This window comes from Myotis myotis, unplaced genomic scaffold (genome assembly GCF_014108235.1).
Source record: "Myotis myotis isolate mMyoMyo1 unplaced genomic scaffold, mMyoMyo1.p scaffold_m19_p_8, whole genome shotgun sequence".
Lineage (NCBI taxonomy): Eukaryota > Metazoa > Chordata > Mammalia > Chiroptera > Vespertilionidae > Myotis > Myotis myotis.
The window spans coordinates 50,398,762-50,417,598 of record NW_023416390.1 but is presented as its reverse complement, the minus strand read 5'-3'; the positions used below and the strand labels follow the sequence as shown (position 1 = coordinate 50,417,598).

At 35.8% G+C, this 18,837-nt stretch overlaps 1 protein-coding gene across 1 annotated transcript in view; it reads right to left on the bottom strand.

Moving 5' to 3' along the window:
- The window catches only part of SCN9A (sodium voltage-gated channel alpha subunit 9), a 132,301-nt gene that overhangs the window by 10,212 nt on the left and 103,252 nt on the right, over nt 1-18,837 (bottom strand). Inside the window, exons 19-23 of the mRNA XM_036320434.1 lie at nt 12,662-12,816; nt 8,504-8,677; nt 5,174-5,296; nt 1,021-1,302; nt 307-360 (exon numbers count right to left, since the gene is read on the bottom strand). Coding sequence (XP_036176327.1) covers nt 307-360; nt 1,021-1,302; nt 5,174-5,296; nt 8,504-8,677; nt 12,662-12,816 — 788 coding nt within the window. The remainder of the gene's footprint in view (nt 1-306; nt 361-1,020; nt 1,303-5,173; nt 5,297-8,503; nt 8,678-12,661; nt 12,817-18,837) is intronic.

Here is an 18,837-nt window from a genome sequence, read left to right as displayed (position 1 = left end):
TTCATGTTGGATTCCCATGAAGTAGGCACTGAATTATTTTTCTGTATATAATCAATAAACACACTCAGAGAGGGAATTTGTTCAGATTCAGTTGCACAGCTTGCATGATATAATACAGCCAGAATTGGAGTCAAGGTCTGTCTCCAAATGCTGCATACCTAGTCACTAGGCTACTGTTAGGTGGAAGTTTTTTGGTTTGTGTGTACATACCAAGGACTCCTTGTTGCTACTGTTTGAAAATGGCTAAATTAAACTAAGGAGTTTTTTAAAATTGTAGATTTTAGTTTAATGCTGACCAATACTTACATTAACAGAATCAACAGCTGCATACATAATATCCATCCATCCCTTAAATGTTGCCTGCAAATATAACATTTATAGAATCTGAATTTGAAGCTCATACTTTAAAGCAGCAACACCTGAGTTTAGTCCATTTAATGTTACATGCATTAAGTAATATCAAATCATTAAGTTTTGTTGCATTTCAAAATACCAATTTAATATAAAGGTACTATGTCAAGAAAAAAAGGGACACATTCTGGGGTCATGTTCCAAATCTTAGTCCTACTCAATTATTTCCAGGCTATTACAATTCCTGAAAACTTTGCACATGATTTTTATTTTTCTAGAGGTAGGGGAGAATTTTATAAAAAAGGCAGGAAACAATTTATCTCCATTTCTTAAAGATGCTCTGTGCTAATGAGAAGTCTTTCTCATTCCCATGTAGTGCAAAACTGTTAGTTCAGAAAAATGACTATTCATTTTGAAGCAATATTCAGATGGTGCAATGGCGAGGGGCCAAATGACACCAACAAGTCAATTATGAAGCAATAACTCTCAAGTACAAAAGAACTTACGATTTTTACTCATTTTTATAGGCAATTGTTCTAGTTGACACCAACTCTCCTTTTAAAGTCACAAAGTACTTTATCTTTAACTTCTAGTTAGCAGATTATTTAAAATAATGACGTCTGTCAGGGTCCCTTACAATATCAAGCATTCATGAAAGGGGTCACTTACAACTTGAAGCAAAGACAGGTAACCGAGTCCAACATTATCAAAGTTCACCTTCAGGTTCTTCCATCGCACATTTTGACTAACATTCATCAGTGCAAGACACTCGGATTTATTATGGACTTTGCTTGTAGGAAACCGTAACCCGTCTGTGGTGTTGACACATTCATAAAACTTGCCCGCAAACAAATTTACTCCCATGATGCTAAATATCAGCCAGAATATCAGACACACAAGTAGCACATTCATGATGGAAGGGATTGCACCTATGAGCGCATTCACAACCACCTGGTATTCAAAGAAAGAAAAGAATGATTAGGATTCATAAAACTGTTAAACGGGCAACATTAATGAAACAAAATGCAGAATGAGAGAAGTTAGAAAAGCCACCCTTAAATGTTTAAGACATCAAATCAAAGCAATCAACATATGTTAATTGAATGCCTACTATATGCTCAGCAGTATGCTAAGCAGGACAAAACAAGCCAAGACACCTGTGATAAACATGTTTACAAAAATACATGATGAACACACAGTGAAACTATGAGTAACAATACAAAACAAAATAACTAAGATGCCATGAAAGCTTAAATAAATGAAACGAGTAAATAAAAAATAATAAATCAAAACCTGATACATGTAAGATGAAGTCGTAAAATCTGCATACTCTAGAAAAAAAGAAATTTAAAAACATAAATCATAATAAATAAAATGTACAGTTAAAGGTTTATAGTCCTAGAATTACCAGTGCTAAAATTCTCCCATATAGAAAAATTGCTGATATGTATTAGCTGGAGTTAAGATTAAGAATCATTGAGGGGTATGAACCCTCTAGATTTGATTCTGCTAGTTGTGTGATATGTGAATTCAGTTAAGACCTTGGGACCTCTGTTTCCTTGTCTGCAAAATGAGAGCAATCTTTTCAAATTTATTATTCCGACTCCAAAAATACTTTCTGTAGGTCTTTGGCTAAATATAGATAGTGCTGGGCCTCAGTTAAAACAGAACAGAAGTGTAATTTATCTTTAATACTTTTTTTCCTGCTTTTAAGCATTTCCATTGCTATTGATCACCAGTGCCTCTTGCCACTCCAATTTTCCTGCATGGTGACATTGCATTGCAGCATTTATCACTCTCAGATTTTCTTAATTACCCGGTCCTTCAAAACCTACCTGTCTTCTGACACCTCAGCTCTAGTCCAAATTTGGGTGCAAATGTGTAAAAGACTAATTTGTTAAGCATTGTGCTCCCATTTTTTTTTTTTTGCAATATATCAAGCACGCTTTTAAGTCATCTTTAACTGGTGAAACATTAGGGTCTCTGATTACCTTTGAGATTGTCTAGAGCAGGGGTTGGCAAACATTTTCTTAAATAGTTTTAGGCTTTGAGGGTGATATGATCTTTATTGCAACTATTCAATTCTGCCACTATAGTAAGAGTATATACAAATGAGCATGGCTGAAATCCAATAACACTCCCTTTACAACTGTGGCTTTGGTATGTTGATCCCTGGTCCAGAACAATAATTATTATCCTGGGGTCAATGGACCCATAGAGATTCTATGTGGGCATGAAATCCTATTAAAAACATTATGGGTTTGCTTTCTTTACGGAGAGATGATTCATAGTTTCATGAGATTCATACAGTATACAAAAGTTAGGAAGAACAGGCTAAGAGAATAAAGTTCAAAGTGGCCAACTCTTTTTCAAGCCTACTTTTTCATCCTCATTTGTTGCTAGCCTCCCCTCTGTGCTTATCAGCTAGGCCCGTGGTCGGCAAACTGCAGCTCGCGAGCCACATGCGGCTCCTTGGCCCCTTGAGTGTGGGTCTTCCTAAGCCTTAGGAGTCCCTAATTAAGTTAATAACAATGTACCTACCTATATAGTTTAAGTTTAAAAAATTTGGCTCTCAAAAGAAATTTCAGTCATTGTACTGTTGATATTTGGCTCTTTTGACTAATGAGTTTGCCGACCACTGAGCTAGGCACACTGATCCATCTAGAGACATTGCTTACATGTGCCTTGCACATGGGACTTCGTGCTTCTCTGCCATGTAGCATCTCTGCCTGGAATGCCGACCTGCTTGTGTCTTGGGGCCCCCTCTCTCAGTCATGGCCCAAGGTCACTTCCTGGCAAAGCTTTCCCAGATGTCCTCGGGCAGCTACACCTACCTCTATGTTCCTGTGGCACTGTATGATTACTATTTCATGGCAGAAGGAAAAGAAGAAATACTTTTCCCCTATCTGTCTCTCCATGACCATTGTCCCTACTCAGTCAAACCTCAAGATTACAAAATGCTGCAAATCATTATTTACTTTCTTTTTCAAAATGACACAGCATGAAGAAACATCTCCTTTTTAACATGACTAATAAATGTGACGAAATAGACATGTTTTCCCTTCCATATATATTAAACTATCCAGTTGTATTATAGACTAGAGGCCCAATGCATGAAATTTGTGCAAGGGGCTTGGCCCCCGCTACCGCTGCGGCCGCCTTTGCCTTGGCCCCTGCCCCTGTTACTTCATCCGGAAGGTAATCCAAGAGGACGTCTGGAAGGACATTTGTTCTAATTAGCATATTATGCTTTTATTATTATAGATAAAGAACAAAGCAAACAGGGTAAAATAATGGGCTGGGTTAATCACTGAGGGAAGTAAGTTTGTAGGGGAAAGTATGTTATTTGTCCATAAACTCAGTATAACGTCTGCTCAAGTTCAGGGATCCACCTTAAGTTCTGGATAAATTGTAGCATTCTGCTAATGCTCAAAAAGGGGAGGTAATGTCAATAACCATATTTCTGTATAAAATGTAACTTGTAATTTTTCAATTCTCATATGAGAAAAAGTACTTCAATTTTATTTATGAAATTTATTTTATAGAATCAGGACCTCTCATATACATGGATCCATCATACACTGGGTGCATTAAGCAGCAGAGGTGACAGTCATAGGGTAGCAGGAATAATAACGAAGATTTGCTAGACTAAACCATCGCTAATATTCACCGGAGGCTTCAGATTTCTGAGCCCTATCCCAGAGTTTCTGAACCAGTTGGGTCTGGGGTGGAGCCTGGGAATTTGTATTTCTAATAAGTTCTGATGACACTGATAGCTGGTCAGTAGAGCACATTTAGGGAAGCAGTGAGCTAGTCTGATCTGCATGTTAAATTGTTCAGAGACTATAGGAAGAGAGGAAGTCTAATAAATAAGTATAAGGTAATAAGGATTATATGTATCTGAACTTAGAGAAAGGATGCCTAATTATGCGTGGTGGTGGGCAGACATGGCACATTTTTAATTGAGGCTTAAAGAATGGGTAGGTATGTATCTGCTACATTGATGAATGAGGGTTGATTCCTGGCCAAGAGAACAGAGGCATGAGAAAACAGGTATAAATCTAGAAAAGAAGAAAATGAGGAGAGCAACAACAGTATGGATATAGACTAAGTAGAGAAACTAAGGTCATTGTCCTCCATGTATTTTAGAAAGAACTTGCTGGTTTGTACAGCCCTTAAAATTAGGTTGCTGGTAGTCATCATTTATCTCACCTTGTTTGCCTTTGCAAAATGGATCTCTTTTCTGGTGCTATGCAGCCTCGTGCAAATTATGGAAACTCTCAGAGCTTTAGTTTTCTCAGATATAGTTTGGAGACAATTCTACTTTTATTGAAATATTTATTTTTAAGGATGAAATTAAAAGTATGGCAGATGCTACTTCACTTCCTTTTTTTTCTTATGCCCCCATACCTAAGGTAGTTCTTTACAAAATATTATTTGAGCACCTGATACAGGCAAGTCCTTGATGACTTATATATGAGAGATGTTTTCAGGACTAACAGTGTCCCCTTCACTTGATCTTCTAGCATAGGGAAGATTTCTATTTTAGAAGAGAAAAGCTACTTATTTGGATCACTGCCTAATAATATTTGATTTACTCTTTGTTAAACATATGCACTAAACAACTGAGTGTATATGCACATGCACACACACGTATATACATAAATAGTTCATATATATACATATCCTTACATGCATGTGTAAATAGAAACAGCCTATAACTTCTACATATTATTTTTTTCACATTTTATACTCCATTTATAAAATAAGAATATTATAAAAGTGTAAACAAATTATGTTAGAAAGTTTAGTATTTTCTTACCCTCATTCCTTCAAATCTAGATAAAGCTCTTAGAGGTCTTAAAGCTCTAAGTGTCCGAAGGGATTTAATGGGGGTGAGGTCTGAGTAGTCAAGAGTATTTGCAACTAAAGTAACCAAAGAAACCTGCAAAAAAATTTTTTTATTAATTATTTGAATGAAATAATCATGAAATATCACTAAGAGCAGCTCAACAAGAACAATATGATTTTATATATCAAGTTATCTAGTCATTGCCTAAAACAATGGGTAAGAGGAATGCTTTGCAAGGAAATAGATAGAAAGGAAGGTTAACAAAGATAAAATCCAACAATAGAAGGAAAGTAAGTTATTTCTTATATCTGAAAAAAATCACATGTACCTTTCACACTTTGATAGTCCATGGTTATATACTTTTGCATATTAATTCTGAACATTTAATGAGAGTAGCTATAAAAATTTCAATTGAAATAAAACCCAGGACATAACAAAGTGTGCGATTCTAAAGCTAATTCATAAGAGCATATGGAATTAACTCAACTACATCTAAACTTTAATATAAACCTTATATAAAAGCAATGTGAAGAATCATGATTTCGTGATGGGGTTATTATATTGAATATAACAGCTGAAAATTATTGAGAAAACTACAGTATAGTCTATAACTGAGAATATATTAGTATATATGCATAAACATCCATTTACCTAACTGTGCATATATATATATATATGTATATATGTATATATATATATGTGTATATATATATGTATATATATATGCATATATATATGTATATATATGCATATATATGTATATATATATATATGTATATATATACACACACTATATATATGCTTATACTTACGAATAATGTTCAATTAAGTTTCAAATAATAAAAAAGCCTGCAGAAATCAAACAAGTCCATTCTCTGAATATCAAATCAGATCAGTGGTTCAGGAACCTGAATATGCACCAGAATCATCTGGAGGGCTTGTTACAACAGTATGCTGGGTCCCAACACCAGAGTGTCTGATTCAGTAGATATTAGGTGGGTTCTGAGAATTATATCCCTAATAAGTTCCCACCTTACAACAGTATGCTGGGTCCCAACACCAGAGTGTCTGATTCAGTAGATATTAGGTGGGTTCTGAGAATTATATCCCTAATAAGTTCCCACCTATATGTGCCAATGATGTTGGTTCAAGAATCACACTTTGAGAAAAACTAGACTAGATAAGTTGCTCAATCTTTGAGAAATTAAAAAAAAAAAATCTCAGCTCCTCCCTCAAATCTACATCCCTAGTTTTCATCTCTACCAGCAAGAATATTGTGTGCAACTTTGCTCTCCATGTTACATTATAGAAACATTCCATATCAAATATATGTGTAATATGTTATATAATTATAGATAAATACTTATTTACTGTTTTTTCAAAATATTAAATAATATTTCAAATCAAAGCTACATACCTCCCCAAGTTCTGCTTATTACATAACCCTTCATATCACCACTTCATATTTTCAAATACAAAAAGTAATTTGTTATTATAGCTATATTTCTTTCTTAATTTAAAAGAAATTCAATTCTACTTGTAAACTTTTATTTCCTAAGTGGAGTGATAAAAATAACATGTTTATAGTAACATTTTAAAGGTTTTTGAATATCTTAAATATTTTAAAATAACTTTTAAAAGAACCATCATAGTTACAGGTTAAGAGAAAAGAAATAACCTAAATTTCTTTTATCATTTTTTTCTTATTTTGGTTAGCCTTTCTTTAAAACTATTATATTACAAAAGCATCCTAGGCAGTAACTAGGTAACATATACATAAAAGGTGAATATAAAAACAAACAATATGAAGTCATTAATATAAGGCATCAAAAACAAGAAAGCCCAAGAGTGCATATGAGGTGCTATGTATACCTTGGGAAAAATTTTTTTTGCATATCACCTATATAAAAAATAAAAAAATTGTTGTTACTTTTAATATTTAATACATTTGAGCTGTTAGAGTTTAATGTTGAGAAACTAAACTTTAGAGTAGATATAATTAGTTTTGGCTTAATTTTGCAGTCAGATTTTGTTGTTTATAGTCATGCTTACATATAATTTTGATATCTATGAATAATGTTGCATTGATTTACCCTTTCTGAAAAGTTCCATAATGAGAACTCTTGGTTAAATGTTAGAGTACTTGTTGGTACTCTAAAAATTTGCATGTTGTCTTCTAATTCCAGACATCAGATGGGAAAAAAATCTCTAAAAACTATGACTTATTATAGAATCTTTCTTTCCTAACAACAAAGACTAGATTTTGGAAAATCTAGGAGAATTAATATAAGAATGAAGAAATAATTCATTCTGAGAAAAATAAAATTAGGAGTTTAAGGTCATAGCTTAATTTAAGGAAGCCTTTTAAGATACTATAGAATATCATATAACAATTACATTATTTTATATAATTAAATTATATCAAGAAAATATAAACTAAAATAATTAGAGTACACTAAATAAGAATGACTTGACAATAATGGGTTGTACCATTTAATTTCTATGTGAGATGCCTTGATCTCACAAACTGTTTGAGGATCTGTTTCCTGACTATTTCAAGATGATGACTAAAAAATATTTTTGCTTTGTTAAAAATAATACATAAACTGAAGCATTCTGATGTATTTTCTTTCTTCCAAGTACTCAACAGTTCTCTGAATTTGTTATTTGAAATTACTAACGCCAATTTCTCTACTCTACCACCACTCTAGAGATGAATGGTAAGTTGGGTGTTTGAATGGGGATAAGAGCTGTGACTAATTTTGTTTATTCCAATCATTGTCATTAAGATACATACTTTGAAATTCCACACCCTCTTCACTCTAACATGGAGTTATTTGCTTTAGTACTAACTACCATTTTTATATAACCTTTAGCTAACAAAGACAACTTGATGCACCTTATCTTTTAACTTTATATAGTAAAAAAATCAGTATTTTATCTTTTTAACCTGTGTTTCTGCCCTTTTCCATTCCTACCCCTTATTTCCAATTGTTCATTCTGTTCATATTACCAACAGGAATGATATCTAAATCACATCTTCTCTGATTGCAAAAAACACATGCAAGAGTAAATTATGTTATAATGGTAGAGAAAAGAATTTACATTTGTTGAAAAGTTTCTCTTTTATTATTCCTCACAGATATCTACTGGCTATATTAATATTTCTGAAAGCATAAACCTATAGACAGAAAATACAAAAAGATAACCAAAATTATAATATACAACATCAGTGAAGGCTAAGCAGAACACTTAATCATCACACAAAATCCTCTTTGAAATTTCATTCAAAGTACCTACATCGACAATTAAGAAATCCAGCCAACACCAGGCATTGGTGAAATACGTTTTATAACCATATGCTACCCATTTTAGAAGCATTTCCAGAATGAAGACGTAAGTGAATATCTTGTCAGCATAGTCCAGGATAATCTTAATGGTCTTTTTCTTTTCAATATATATATCTTCAAAAGCCTGTGGAAATAATATTCAAATTTCTATTCATTTCCAACTAAAAGCTTATGATTCATAATAAAAACGGGAAATAAAAATTTTGATGAAGAAAACCACTGAAATATAATACTATTATGAGCCAACTGAGTTACTTCTGGTTTACAGCTACTGTGTGACACCAGTTCTAGACTTCTCACCATCAGTGCATGCCACTAGTCACCAGAGGTCATGAGAAGAGAAAGGGGTCACAAAGGAATGAAATTATTTCGAATATTCTGAAAAGAACCAGATCTCTGGCACTTGCAGGGACTTCTACTTCATCTGATTCCTCTTTTATCCCTCTTCAAATTGGATAAGACATGATAATTTCAGACCAGTTTCCAGGGTCAGCCACTCTGCTATATCTTTCTCACCCTGCACTCTCCTACACCAGTAGGATTTGGAGCCCCTCCTTCAGGTCTTACATGCTTATGCATCCCCAGGAACACTGCAGCAAGTGCAGAAGGGCTTGCTAAATGACCACGTGCAGGAGCTTAGGATGACTATTGAACATAGAGGTTGATTTCTTCTTTGAATTTTGCACAATATTTTATCATTCATTAAAAGCTTCAGTTCTACAAATCACTCCCATATTCATTCCATGAATGTGGCACCCTTAACACTCTTCCAGTAACAAACCACAGCCACAAGTTCCTTGGGAAATAATTTGAATAAACTTAAAGAGCTGAGCTCACTGAAGACATTGAAAATGGTTGCTGACCCAAACAGGTCTGTAGTAAGAATTTTCTCTTTCAAGTTTAAACAATATTTACCATGGTGAAGAAAATTAAAGCAAAAGGGCCTGTACCCTTAGTGATTAACATAATACTATCTGTCCATAAGCCTGGCCTTGTGCCATTCTTATTCTTCTTATTCCAAATTCACCTACCAATACCCTAAAAATGATCCCAAGCACTTTGTGCAAACTGTTGGTATGAATATTGAAGGAAACAGAGAAGTCGGGACGGAGAGAATGGGCAGATTACTAAGATGCTAAAAGAAGGTTCGAGCAGCTGGCAGAGGTTCTGAAAGTCAGTGGAATTAAAGTGCAGGGGAATTAAAGTGCAGCCCTCGGGACTTTTCTGCCTCCCTTCTCCAAGTTCTGGAAGAGTCAGGCTAGCTACTCAGACAGAAACTACGGCAGAAGATAGGGAAGGGTCTTGGTCACTAAGAAGAATGCTGTTCCTGGGCCTGGGGTGCAGAGCAGGACCAGTAGATGCTGAAAGCCAAATACTCTGCCTGAGCACACCTTGCTCTGGCAAGTCCCAGAGGCTGAAATGGGGCTCCTAGCTTCTAGGACTAATTTTGTGGATGTGAGAGCAAGGGGACAAGCAGGGCATTATATGAGCTCTATCTGACTTGGGGTGTGGGCTTTACTATTACTCATTTTAGTTACCACTTACTCACCTATTTGGTATGCACCCCCCTTCCTGAGGAGCCACAGCATAGTAAAATGTACAGTGGCTTTGACTTTGACCTTAGTTAAGTTATGACTCTGTCATTTACTAGCTCTGAGACATTAAGCAACTGTTAACACTATGTAACTAGCTTCTTCACTGGTAAAATAAGAAAAATCCATAATCTCACAGGATTGTTGAAAATTAAAGGAGAACACCTATATAAAGGTCTTGAAATACAACAAATATGTACTAAATTAGAGCTCTTACTTTTTATTTATTTTATAGACAAGTATTTTTAAAATCTAGCTCAATTGGCAAATTCCCTGAGCACATACACCAGCTTCTTGAAATACCTTTTCCTTCTCTTCTTCCCATGATTCATTTGAATTTTAGTTTTGAGAGTGTCCCCCCTCCTGCCCCCGCCAAAAAAAAAAATGGTATCTTCCTTTTTAGACATTTTGAACAAGGCATTACTCTAAGCTTTTCTATAATTTTTTGGTAATCTCCTTTCTGAGTCTAGTTATAGTATGTGACTCAGCATGGGATAAACTCCCTTAGTCTTTAGGAATACAAGATAATGTAGACACTGTCAAGACTCCTACTTGCATTTCACCTGATAAGTGAAGTAGCAATTTCGTACTCATCTCCTGTTTTTGAGAGAGGAGAATTGTTAGGAGAGGCAATTTACTGTCCCCCCTAAATGTTCCTGCGTGTTTTTGTTGGGTGTGCCAAGAATGCAAGGCTGGATTACTCTTGATCCAGGCCATTTCTCAGGGTTGTTTTTGCAACAAGCAGACTTGAGAGATGAGATGGTGTTACCCTCGAGGACAAAGAGCCAGGTTGCTTACTGCTTGTTATAAGAGGATGGGTTCCCTAAGCTCAGTGCCTGTCAGCTGTGATGCTAACCCACTTTGTGTGCCATGTACACTTAGCTCCATGCTATGGCCCCATGGGAGTTGGGGACAACGGAGACCAACACACACATGTTTGAAGTTCATGCTGCCTTTTATGCCACGAGTAATCAAGTCCTTTGTCTCTGACTCGAAAGTCTCACATCTTCCGCCAGCACACACAAAACAGTAACAGGTTAACTTCTTGTAAGAGTAAAATCAAATCCCAGATCCATGAAGACTGTCTAGGAGGCAATTTATAAAGTTCTTGCAAATTCTGCTTTCAGTAGAATGGAATTTCCAGTGGTATCTCCAGCTGGAACTATGCTTCCAATGGCTCATCTCTGTTAGTCAGCAGGGAAGGAAAACAAATTAAGAAAAGGCTCAGGGAGCTCTTAACTCCCAGATTCCCTTCAACTCTCACTGAAGGTGCTTGGTATACGTAAAAGACTGAGAAAGTTGTCCATTCTCACCCTAAAACTGCAGTTTATTTTCCCTTAGAATAGTACCCATGATGCTTCATAAGCTGACACTGCCTATCTTTGTCACAGCATCGCTGGCCACCACTTCCATCTCTGTATTTGCTCTTCCTCCCATATCACTTCCTAAGTATGCTAACTTTTAATTTCCTGTATATCTGATGCTGTTTTATGCTTCCTTACAATTTACTACATTCCCCTCACTGGAAAATTACTATTAATCTTTCTAGATCAGTGATGGCGAACCTATGACACGCGTGTCAGAGGTGACACGCGAACTCATTTTTTTGGTTGATTTTTCTTTGTTAAATGGCATTTAAATATATAAAATAAATATCAAAAATATAAGTCTTTGTTTTACTATGGTTGCAAATATCAAAAAATTTCTATATGTGACACGGCACCAGAGTTAAGGTAGGGTTTTTCAAAATGCTGACATGCCGAGCTCAAAAGGTTCACCATCACTGTTTTAGATCTTGCAAAACATCATCTACTTTTCTGAAATCCCAAACAAACAATGGTTCTTGCTACAGGCTTTATCAGGATACAGTGGGGCCTTGACTTACGAGTGTCCCGACTAAGAGTTTTTTGAGATACCAGCTGTCTCTCGGCCGATTTTTTGCATTGAGTTGGCCGATTTTTTGCATTGAGTTGATAGAGTAATTTGAGTTAACGAGCTCCTTAACGAGCTCCTTAACAAGCTCAGTCTCGGAACGAATTAAACTCGTAAGTCAACTGAAGGACTTGTATGCATGCATATAAGCATAACCAATGGACATAAGACTGGGGGGTAGGGGAGGCCAGGGGATTGTCAAGGGCAGGGGAAAAAAAAGGAGACATATGTAATACTCTTTGTAATACTTTAAGCAATACAACAATAAAAAAAATAAATAAACTCTTAAGTCAAGGCCCCAGTGTATTCTTCACTTATAAACTTTCATAACTGGTACCCCTTTCTTTCCCAATTGCTCTCCAAGTTACTTATTTTACCTGGGTCTTACCCATTTTTGCATTCAGGGCAGCAAGAGTAATGTCCTGCATGTAGAAATGCTCAGTGAGTATTTACTGACCTGAACTAAAATTGGTACTAATCATAGGGATTAATGGTTAGGTAAAACAATTTGCTATGGTATTTTTATCTCCCAATTCATTAAGTATTGACAATCAACTTATTGCTTTGGGTGTCAGATTACTTACCAGAGCGCCACTGCTGAGCAGGATCATGAGAACAATAAAGCTTTCAAACCAGTTGTGTTCAACTATCCTAAAGCATGTTTTCCTGATATTCCACCAGATTTTTCCTTTTCCTGAGTCTACGCTAACGTCACAGCATGGGAACCTCCGTATGCAACCTGGCAAGAAAGATATGCATTAAAATGGCTAAAATACATGATTTAATGCAAATGTTTCCCTAAGAGAGTCTCTCAATCAAATAATTTCTAACACATACCCGCAGCTTCAAATAGATTCAACCTTCTCTCATCTCCTAATTCTCATGGTGTTTTCTTAATACTTGTCAGTTATTTCTAACTTAGGATATATTCCTGTCTTCTGTATTTCCCTGACTTCTCGCCAATCTCTTCTACAGTGTTTAAAACATTTTTTTTCTTTTTGCAATCCTAATACACAATGAACACTGAATTTGAGGAATGAATAAATGAGCTCAAATCTGAGGACAGTTCAGGGTCTTCTTTGCTAAAAGATATAGTTTCCTTAATATAGATCTAGTTTGCAATCTGGTGTGGCTTCATCTCTTCCATAAAAAACCTTTGACAAACACCACTCTAAATAATAAGAAAATTAGCAAAGTTCCTAAAATTAAGTTTAAAAAATTGATTTTGATTAGAAGATGCAGATGAAACTGTTTCAAGTACTCTTAAGTTGAAAACAAATCTGACGTTGGAATCCTAGGTGTACAATATACTACTATGAAAAATTGAGAAACATTTTTAAGAAATGTTTTAGGTTTATTCATTCATTTCTCCATTAAATATTTCTTGAGTATTTTCTATATAGTTAGTTATGTGCAGAGTTTCTTTTCCTTGGGGAATTTAGTTTTGGTTTTGGTTAGGCAGACAAACATATAAATAAATGACTATAACCTGATAAGCAACTAAACTGACAGATATGCAGGGGCTATTTTGGCATATCTGGAATAAGCTCACCTATCCTGGCTCATTGAGAAGAGGTCAGAGGAGGCTTCCTAGAAGGGGTGAAGCCTGAAATGAATCACTGTACTAGCCAAAAAGGGTTTGCATGGAATTCTGGGCCAAGAGGCAGCCGAATGTGCTATGCATAGAAATTGCAAGCACTTCAGAATTATTATGAAAGCAAAGTGTACACAGGAGGCCCAGCTGAGGTTAGAGAAATTGATCAGATTACAGAAAGCATTTCTCCCACCTTAGGCAATCGGGTCTATATCCTATAAACATTGAGGAGTCAGGGAAGGGTTGTAAGCAGAGAATGATAAGGCAGACTGCAATTTAAGTAGACGTCTCCAATGGTTGTGTGGAGAGTAAGTTGGAAGAGGAGAAAAAAGAGGGGTGGAGGTAAGGAAAGACCCCTAGCCAAAAAACCATTTAGAATTCCGGTTTAGGACAGCAAGAATAACAATAATAGACTCAAAACATAGTTGGCAGGTAAAATTGTAGGATTTGGTGAATGATTGGATGTGGATGTGAGATAAAAGGAGGAGCCCAGAATGACTACAGGAGCAGGAGCTGACTTGGGAGGTAATGAGTCTGAGATGCCAGTGAAATCTCTACATCCGGGAATTCTGTAGCTATTTGGAAGCATGAATTTTACAGAGAAAAATCTGAGCTAGAAAAGAATATGTAGGAATCATTAGCATATCTGTGTCATCTGAGATCAGGACATTTTCTGAGCTCCTACAAAAAAAGTTATTTAGGAGAGAAAAGGGTCAAATCTGGAACATTCTAAAACAGCAATATGAAGGGGCAGAATTCAGTGGTTTAGGAGACCCAGCTCATACTAGCTCTTGATAACACATTGTGAAATTTTTAGAATATTTTACTAGCCCATTGTTAAATGCAGCCATTATAAAAAATTAAAATGTATAGCACTGGCAAGTTTTCTCAGTGGTTAGAGCATTGGTCCATGGGCCAAAGGGTCACAGGTTCCAATATTGGTCAAGGGCACATACCTGGGTTGGGGGTTCTATCCTGGCCTTGGTTGGGGCTTGTGCGGAAGGCAATCAATAGATTTTTCTTTCACATCTCTCTCTCTCTCTCTCTCTGCCCCTCACACTTTACTAGTAATTTCCAGCTTTATAGAAATGTAGCAGCAATGTTTCCCCCCCAAGTCTCTGGTATTTTTGCCATCATGTATATTTTATGTGTTTCTGCCCTTTCTCTCCGGAAGTTTCTAAGTTCCAATAAGGCTAAACCTGTGTCTGTTTTGCCCTTTCTTTCTGCTTACAATACTTACTCTAGTCCAGTGATGGCGAACCTTTTGAGCTCGGCGTGTCAGCATTTTGAAAAACCCTAACTTAACTCTGGTGCTGTGTCACATATAGAAATTTTTTGATATTTGCAACCATAGTAAAACAAAGACATATTTTTGATATTTATTTTATATATTTAAATGCCATTTAACAAAGAAAAACCAACAAAAAAATGAGTTCACGTGTCACCTCTGACACACGTGTCATAGGTTCGCCATCACTGCGTCCTATACATAGCTTAATATGCTGTGCATAGTTGCCTGAAAAGAGACAGTCCCTCCAAAAGAGTTCTAAAATCACCTAAGAATTTCACGATCTAAAGGTCATATCTCTGTGAATTCTAGAATTTACACAGAAATTGGATTTAAAAAACAACACGGTGAATGGAAAATATACACCTGACTTCACTTATCCAATGTTAATTACAGTTAACATGACCTCAGAGCTGAAAGAATTTACCTTTATTGTATTTAAAATAATTACCTTATATCTCAAATACATTAGTAAAGAGAAATTAGTAGGACCAAACATTGACTCCCAGATATCTTTTTCAGGGCAAAAGAAAAAAACACTAGAAAGATTGGAAAACTTTAGGATGAAATTTGTTTTTATATTAACTTAATGCTTGAGACTTTAGAAATTATCTTATCCTTAAAAAAAAGTTCTCATTCAGAACTGAATCTTTTTAACCAAAGGGCTAAGAAGATTTTACCAACTGGGATTTATTTTGGCAGTCTGAAAGTTGAAGAAAAATATTTTTCTTGATTGAGGCAAGAAAAGGTACTATGCATTCTAATTATACAGGTAAGACAATTTTTTATCTGGGATGAAGCTTCATAAATATTGCCCTCAGGATTTATCACATCTCAGAGAGTTTCTCTAATTTTGAGGCAGGAGTGCTTGACTACTTGTCTGGCTTTTATGGAAAGGCATTTCCCAAGAGATTTCCAACCTAGAAGGCGAGCAACATTATCACACCTTCTTTTTTTAAGGACTATTAATTAAATGTGAAGATAACAGAGAACCTCTCAAACATTTTAATAGATCCCTGCGGGCAAACAATATTTCTTTTGGGTGGTTTCATTAACTGCTGTTGTGATCCATTACATAAAGTTTAAACTTGGTTTCATCATGTTAAAGCAATGCTCTCAAACGATAAAGAAACCATTGACCTCTTCCAAGACAGATTACCCATTAAAAAAAACATAGTAGCATGATCCATATAATTAATGTAAAAATTTCATTAGGAAAATAAATCATTTTTTCACCACCTGTTAAAAATGTCTAAATTCTTAAAATAAGTGTTTTGTCCACACTTTCTTTCTAATAAAAGGTACAAAGGAATTGGTTACTGTGTTACTAAAGTCAGAAGTAGTTATTTGTTATTTTATAGAGAGTTGGTATACAAAGAACATTTTGGGGGGAAATTGAATTGGTTTCTCCTACCAAATTAACAGGAAATACATTATTTTAAGAACTAATGTGTATCTATCTCACAGGCTGGTCCAATTTACTAAATGTATAATCCAATTAAAGTACAATATAAAAGCAAGCAAAATCAAAGAGTCATGCCAGGTTCATAATTATAGTTTGGCAAGACAAGTAGAATTAAGGATAGTGATGAGCAGATCTAGGGAAGGAGCCTAAAGTCTTAAATTACAGAGCTAATGAAACAGAATAAAGAAGGTGAAGAAGAGGAACAAGATGTGAAATAATAAAGTGACAGTCATTAAGTTGGAAAGGTTCAATGGATGTGAGACAATGAACAAAAAAATCAATTTAATATTCATTTTCACTGATTTAACTCTCATATTTTCTTCGATTTTTCTGCTAACTTTCAGGTAACAAAAATCTATGGAGGCCAAATGGCTGCTCAAAATGGGCACTGGTTCTGGCTCAGCTTCTGTAGACCAATCATGAACTGGTTAAGAGTCATTTCCAACATAAGTGAACGAGTTCCTGATTTCCCATCCTGACAAGCCCACTCATTTTGAAGTCATTATTTCCAGTTTCTGCGCCCCCAAACTTTGACTCATTTTTTGACTCTTCTCTTTCTTTCACACCCCACATCCAACCTATCAGCAAATTCCTTCAGCTTTAACTTCAAAATATTGTCAGAATCTCATACTCTCACCACCTCCAATCCTAACACACTAGTGTAAACTCCCATCAACTCTCATCTGCATTACTGCAGGAACAGCCAAGAAGTTGTCCAACTTCTGCCTTTACTATCCACTCATTCACTCTCATGATGGCGTGTTGTGGGACTTTTAAATGAGATGCTTACAATGTACTTCACAGCTCTTATGATCTGGCCTCTACTACTGACTTCAACTGATCTGGTCCCCTGACTTCAACTTTTCCATTCTTCACATCTCTCAATTTGTTTTATTAATATATACTAGCCCCTTTATTTCCTCAAATGTCATGCCTATTCTCATCGCAGGGCATTTGCCTTCATTACTCTGCCTAAAATATTCTTCCTTCATATATTTGCATGGCCCAATTCAATTTTTTCCAGGTCTCTGATCAAATGTTACCTTTTAAAAAGACCTTCTCTGACCACTTTATTTATATCATAGTTGGTTCCTACCTTTCCCCTTTTCTTTTTACTTCTCTATAGTATAGCAAGTCCAATGAGTTTAAAGTCTCTAGTTGAGAGAGCATAGCTGCTCACAGTGATGCAACTGAGAGATCTGTGCCCCTCCATAAATTTCTTGTCTTTAAATATATATCTATTCATTTATTTGAATTTTTATTCAGATAGAGCATACATATAGTATAGTACACAAACTTTAAATATATATAGATATACTCAACTAGGAGTCACCTAGGTCACAATGTAATATTTCCAGTGCCCACAAAGGGCTCTCATGCCCTTTCAAAATCTGTACCTCATAAAGGTAACCACTAATCCGAGTTCTATCTCAGTGTATTGACTGTGCCTATTCTCCTCTCCCCCCCCAGCTTTATCCTATATAATAAAAGCCTAATATGCTAAGTGTCCAACTGTTTGACCATTTGACCAGTCGCTATGATGCTCACTGACCATCAGGGGGCAGATGCTCTGACCAGTAGGTTAGCCTGCTGCTGGGGTCCAGCTGATCAGGACTGAGCAGGAAGGGCCAGACACGCCCTGGAGCTCTTGGGAGGTCCCTCCCCTGCCCTGATCGATCGTGCACCACTGGGGTCCCTCGGCTGGTCAGCACCTTCTCGCAATCCGGGACCCCTCAGGGGATGTCAGAGAGCCGGTTTCAGCCCGATCCCTGCAGGCCAGGCCAAGGGACCCCACCGGTGCACAAATCTGTGCACTGGGCCTCTAGTTGAAGTATAATTGACAATTAAAAACTGTACATGTTTAAAGTGTACAACTTAATGATTTAAGTATACATTGTAAAATAATCACTATAATCAAGCCAATTAATATACTCATCACCTCATATAGTTACCAATTTCTTCTTTTTTTCTGTGATAAGATCATTTAAGATCTACCTTCTTATCAAATCTCAAGTATAATATACAGTATTGTTATTGTTAACTATAATCACATTGTCATATATTAGCATGTATTCATATTGCATAACTCAAACTTTAGCCCTTAGCAAATTTTCAATGGTCAAGGCCAGAGTTCATTTGAAAATATCTGTTATATACTAGACTCAAATTAGCAGTTATGAATACTTGCAAAGTAATCACATAAGTATTCTCATTGGTGATTTGTGGGATTAAATAACCTTGTAAAATTTGATTTCAGTAAGACTGCACCTACAGTTTGAAATAACTCAGCATTAAACACTTTCTGTAGAGGGTTTAAATTTTTCTAAGATTTTTTTTTTCTAATTTGAAGCCTTAATTTGGTTGACAAGCCCACTTCTTTCTAGTAATCCAAAAATTTTTAAATCAGTCATTC